The 6,050-nt window shown below is 44.3% G+C and overlaps 1 protein-coding gene across 2 annotated transcripts in view; it reads left to right on the top strand.

The window, feature by feature from the left end:
- RBM34 (RNA binding motif protein 34) overlaps nucleotides 1-6,050 on the top strand; it is a 33,106-nt gene that overhangs the window by 3,529 nt on the left and 23,527 nt on the right. For both annotated transcript variants that reach the window (XM_021708863.1, XM_008050589.1), the window contains exon 4: nucleotides 2,502-2,733. In XM_021708863.1, the coding sequence (XP_021564538.1) occupies nucleotides 2,502-2,733 (232 nt within the window). The remainder of the gene's footprint in view (nucleotides 1-2,501; nucleotides 2,734-6,050) is intronic.

Raw genomic sequence — 6,050 nt, 5'->3', positions numbered from 1 at the left:
GGCATAAGCTACTGTGCCAAGCTCCTGAGTACTTTTTGAATGTTGATTTTCCTTAGGGTTCTTGTTTTAAGTCATCTTCTCATGACCTTTTTCACCTTTTATTTTGGGCAGTATTTGTACCTACTCTGATCTCCTGCTCTCTAGACCTAGCTATTTGCCTACTGGCAACTGCACCTGTATTTTCCATATGCATCTCAAGTTAAGAGTGCTTCAGGATGAGCTTATCATGCTCATCAAACCTGTTGCATTGCATTAATGGTACCAGTAACCTTCTAGTTGCCTTAGTCACTGACTCTGGAGTCACCCTGTATCCTTTCCTCTCCCTGCATAACTAATCAGTTGCCAAGTCTTGATGCTGTTTTTTTATTTTTTATTTCTAATTTTTCTTTTTTTGAGTTGGAGTCTCACTCTGTCACCCAAACTGGAGTGCAGTGGCTGCTCCCGGCCACCGCAGCCTCGACCTGCTGGGCTCCAGTGATCCTTCCGCCTCAGCCTTCCAAGTAGCAGGAATTATAGACATGCGCTACTACACCCAGCTAATTTTTTGATTTATTGTAGAGATGAGGTCTCACCTGCCCAGGCAGGTCTTGAACCCGCGGGCTCAGGCGATCCACTCACCTCGGCCTCCCAAAGGTGCGGTATTATAGGCTGAGCCACCGAGCCCGGCTTTATTTCTAATTTTTATTTTTGAGGTGGAGTTTCACTCTGTCGCCCAGGCTAGAGTCCAGTGGCACACTCACAGCCACCACAGCAACTTGCTGGGCTTAGGCAATCCTTCCGCCTCAGCCTTCCAAGTAGCTGGAACTACAGGCACATGCCACCACGCCTGGCTAATTTTTTTGATTTATTATAGAGGTGAGGTCTTGCCATGTTGCCTAGGCTGGTCTCGAACCTGTAGGCTCAAGCAGTCCTCTCCCCTTGGCCTCCCAAAGTGCTGGGATTATAGGCTTGAGCTACTGCACCCGGCTGATGCTGTTTTTTTGTTTTTTAAGTTTTTTTGTTTTTGTTTTTTTTAATAAAGATGTGGGGTACAATTCAGGGTTAGGTATACAAACGTTGATTATGCAGGTGCCCTTGCTGATGCTGTTTTTTAATTATCTCTTTAATCTGTCTTGTCCTTTCCACCGCCTTCCCTGCTCTGGCTAGTCTCTTGTCTTAGATACACACTGTTGTAACCATCTTCTTGCTCGTTTCCCTTCTCCAGCTTTGTTCTCTTCTATCTTCTACTCTGTTGCCCAAATGATCTTTTTTAGGTGCTCTCAGAGTCTTCAGTGGCTCCTTATCTTCTGTAGAATAAAACCTAAGCACTTAACGTAGAATGTCCTTCTCTACCTGGTTCCCACCTTACCATACTGTGTCATTTCCTTTCACTCATCCTAAGTACTTTGTATACTCTAGTGAGCAAAACACTAGGCATGGACCACTCTCTTCTCAATGGAGGAATAATAGTAGTCAACACTTATTGGGGACTAAGTATGTGCAGACATCCTCCTCTGAGTAGCCTTTCTTGTTTTCTTCTTTCTTTTCTTTATTTCCATTTGACAAGGTCTTACACTGTCACCCATGCTGTGAAGTGCAGTGGCACAGACATAGCTCACTGCAGGCTCGGATTCCTGGCCTCAAGTGATCCTCCCCTTTGACCCTCCCAAAGTGCTTGGATTGCACGTGTGACCCACCACATTTAACTCATTCTTTATGTTCCCTTACCATGCATTATAGCTGTTCACATTTTGTTGTATACTTGGCCTGTCTCTAGACATACCAGATCATTGAAGAGCCTTTAATAATTTCTTCATCTTTGTATTCTCAGAACCTAGAACTGATTAGGAACCCAGTGAGTTATTGCTGATGAATGAATCATTTTGATGACTCTTACTAGCCATTCTCTCCCCTCACTCCTTAAGATTCTCATGCAGTTCTCTTTTTTGCTTGATGCTGAGACCTTACTCGCATCAATGTGCTCTGATACTCTATATTGTATTTGCCATTTCAAAATTTACTTTTGGTAAACAGTCCTTTAAATAACAGAACTATTTTAAGTAAGAAATTTGGTTTTTCCTATTGTCCAGAGTGCTGTTACAAAATATCTTGCAGGCGTATTAACCTTTTTAGAATCCCAGGAGTGCCTTGGTATTCTAAAGCAAAGAATGAAATTAGGCATTGATAAAATGTAAACTAAATCTCCCAGAGCTTTAAATGAACCAGCTTTTATTTAGATGAACTTGTCGCTGCTATTACCTGGTGATTTTAGCATGTATGTAGAAATTGAGCTGAACTTTTTCTGACTCTTGAGTTACAGAATTTATTTTCTAAAGATACTAGTTACTTTCTAAATCATTCTGCTTTAAAAATTTTGGTATATTTGTGAGTGTTTATATTTAGGAAAAGCCAGATGTCATTGGGAAATATTTCTGATCAGGAGGGTAGAACAGTGCTTTGTCAAATACTAGACCTGACTTCTATGACTCTTACTTATTTTCTTTTCTTTTTGCCTTTAAAAGGGAAAGTGCTCTAGCAAGTGCTGATTTAGAAGAAGAAATTCACCAGAAACAAGGGCAGAAAGGGAAAAATTCTCAGTCTGGTATTAAAGTAGCAGACAGAAAAGGACTTGATAATAAAGATGACACAGTTGTAAGTCAAAGAAAGAAAATTCCAGTCAACCAAGAAGAAGAGAGATTAAAAAATGAGAGAACTGTGTTTGTTGGGAATTTGCCTGTCACATGTAATAAGAAGGTGAGTTTGTAGTTTGTATATTGTAAAAATTCAGAGAAGTTAATAGGAACTTTATTTACTCTAATTGTATTTAATAAGCACATAATAAGTCACTGATATTGTTATGTACTCATTGTAATTGAGTACATAAATCATTCTACTGTAGGTGGATTCCAATAGTACCCCCTCCTTTCCATACCTGTAGTCACTGCCCTAATTCAGACTTTTGTGGATCATATTTTAGCTATTGAAATGACCTCCTGGCCGAGCTCGGTGGCTCAGCCTGAAATCCCAGCACTTTGGGAGGCCAAGGTGAGTGGATTGCCTGAGCCCAAGGGTTCGAGAGCCGCCTGGACAACTTGGCGAGACCTCATCTCTACAATAAATAAAAATCAGCTGGGCGTGGTAGCGCACGCCTGTAGTTCCAGGTACTTGGAAGGCTGAGGCGGAAGGATGGCCGGAGCCCAGCCGGTCGAGCCTGCGGTGGCTGGGAGCAGCCACTGCACTCCAGTCTGGGTGACAGAGTGAGACTCCAACTCAAAAAAAAGAAATGACCTCCTGTCTCTTTTCTTTCTTTCAGCCATATATTTTATTATATGCCACTAGAATGTAAGCTCCATGTGTCTAGGGATATTTCTCTCTTTTCTTCACTACTGTATCCCTAACACCTGAAATGGTACCTTGCACTTAGTAGTGACTCAGTAAACATTTCTTGTATGAAGGAATGAATATACCCTAAGTTTCTTCCATTATATGGAGTTCATTCAACCGAAAACATGCCCTTTGCTTTCTCTGTGTCCATGTGGTCATCATTCTTGGCAATCTTTTTTTTTTTTTGAGTTGGAGTCTCACTCTGTTACCCAAGCTGGACTGCAGTGGCACATTCATGGCCACTGCAGCCTTGACCTGCTGGGCTCAGGCAATCCTTCCGCCTCAGTCTTCCAAGCAGCTGGAACTACAGGCATGGACCACCACGCCCAGCTAATTTTTTCATTTATTGTAGAGATGAAGTCTCACCAATGTTTCCTGGGCTGGTCTCGAACCCACAGGCTCAGGCAATCTTCTCACCTCTGCCTCCTAAAGTGCTAGGATTACAGGCTTAAGCCACTACTCCTGGCTGTTCTTGGCAATTTTGGGGTTAAATCCTACTCATCTTTTGAAGGACAATGTAGAATCTACTTCCTTAAAAACAAAACAGTACAGAAAACTTTTTGATTTTTTTTTTCTTTGTCACTTGCCCTAGCATTGGATTTGTGATTATTTTGTAGGACATAATACATTATACTTTGTAGCATAGTTTTGGTTATTGATCCATCTATTAGATTATAAGGGGTTCAACGGAGGAGAGTGTGTATAGTGATTTGCACAAATACTAGCCATTTAATAAATTATTTTATTTACTTAATTTTTTTTTGAGTCAGGGTCTCACTCTGTCACACATCCTGGAGTGCAGTGGCACAATTATGGCGCACTGCAGCCTCCAACTTCTGGTCTCAAGTGATCCTCTTGCCTTAGCCTTCTGAGTAGCTGACAGGAATATGCCACCGTGCCCGGCTAATTTTTAATTTTTTTTAATAGAGATGAGGTCTCACTTTATTGCCCAGGCTGATCTTGAATTCCTGTGCTCAAGCGATCCTGCCACCTCAGCTCCACACAGTGCTGGGATTATAGGCATGAGCCACTGCACCCAACCAATAAATTATTTAAAAATTAGAATTGGTAGGCCGGGTGCAGTGGCTCACATCTATAATCCCAGGACTTTGGGAGGCTGAGATGAGAGGATTACCTGAGTCCACGGGTCCGAGACCAGCCTTGGCAACTTGACGAGTCCTCATCTCTACAACAAGTCAAAATATTAGCTGGGCATGGTGGCATGTGCCTGTAGTTCCAGCTACTTGGCAGGCCAAGGCAGAAGGATCACCTAAGCTCAGCAAGTTGAGGCTGTGGTGGCCATGAGCGTACCATTGCACTCCAGCCTGGGAGATGGAGTGAGACTCCAACTCAAAAGAAAAGAATATTTGGGTTAGTTATAGAAATTATTGACCTATTGGGAGACCACTTGAGCCCAGGACTTCAAGGCTACAGTGAGTGATGATTGAGTCTGAATAGCCTCTGTATTCCAACCTGGGCAAGATAGCGAGACCTCATCGTTTTGTTTTTTCAATTATCCTGGCCAGGCTCAGTGGCTTAGCCTGTAACCCCAGAACATTTTTGTTTTCTTTCTTTTTTTTTTGAGTTGGAGTCTCACTCTGTCGCTCAGACAGGAGTGCAGTGGCCGCTCCCGGCCTCCGCAGCCTCGACCTGCTGGGCTCTGCGATCCTTCTGCCTCAGCCTTCCGAGTAGCTGGAATTACAGGCACGCGCTACCACGCCCGGCTAATATTTTGATTTATTGTAGAGATGAGGTCTCGCCAAGTTGCCTAGGCAGGTTTCGAACCCGTGGGCTCAGGCAGTCCACTCACCTCGGCCTCCCAAAGCACGGGATTACAGGCTGAGCAGAGCCCGGCCAATCCCAGAACTTTGAGAGGCCGAAGTGACTGAATTGCCTGAGCCCGGGGGTTCAAGATCAGCCCAGGCAACTTGGCGAGACCTCATCTCTACAATAAAAATGTTTTAAAATTAGCTGGGCGTGGCAGCATGCACCTGTAGTTCCGGCTACTTGAAAGGCTGAGGTGGAAGGATCACCAGAGACCAGCAGGTCGAAGCTGGGGTGGCCATGAGTGTGCCACTGCACTCCAGCCTGTGCCATGGAGTAAGATTCCAATTAAAGCTGGGCTCGGTGTCTCAACCTGTAATCCCAGCACTTTGGGAGACTGAGGCAAGTGGATTGCCTGAGCCTGTGGGTTTGAGACCATCCTAGGCAACTTGGTGAGACCTCGTCTCTACAATAAATCAAAAACTAGCTGGGCGTAGTAGCGCACGCATGTAGTTCCAACTACTTGGAAGTTTGAGGCGGAAGGATTCTTGGAGCCCTGCAGGTCGAGGCTGCGGTGGCCGGGAGTGTGCCACCGCCCTCCAACCTGGGTGACAGAGTGAGACTCCGACTCAAAAAAAAAAGATTCCAATAAAAAAAAAAAGTTATTCTGCCTGGGCAACTTGACGAGACTTCATCTCTACAATAAATCAAAAATTAGCCGGGCGTGGTAGTGCACACCTGTAGTTCCACCCACTTGGACGGCTGAGGCGGAAGGCTCGCCGGAGCCCAGCAGGTCGAGGCTGCGGAGGCCGGTTGCGTCCACTGCACTCCAGTCTGGGCGACAGAGTGAGACTCCAACTCAAAAAAAAACATTATTGTTCTACCTATAATATATACATTCTTCACATCCTGAGCCATTCATA

Source organism: Carlito syrichta, unplaced genomic scaffold (assembly GCF_000164805.1).
Source record: "Carlito syrichta isolate Samal-C Ts95f unplaced genomic scaffold, Tarsius_syrichta-2.0.1 Scaffold153520, whole genome shotgun sequence".
NCBI classification, from domain to species: Eukaryota; Metazoa; Chordata; class Mammalia; order Primates; family Tarsiidae; genus Carlito; species Carlito syrichta.
The sequence above is the reverse complement of the archived record's forward strand: the minus strand, read 5'-3'. Positions and strand labels throughout refer to the sequence as shown.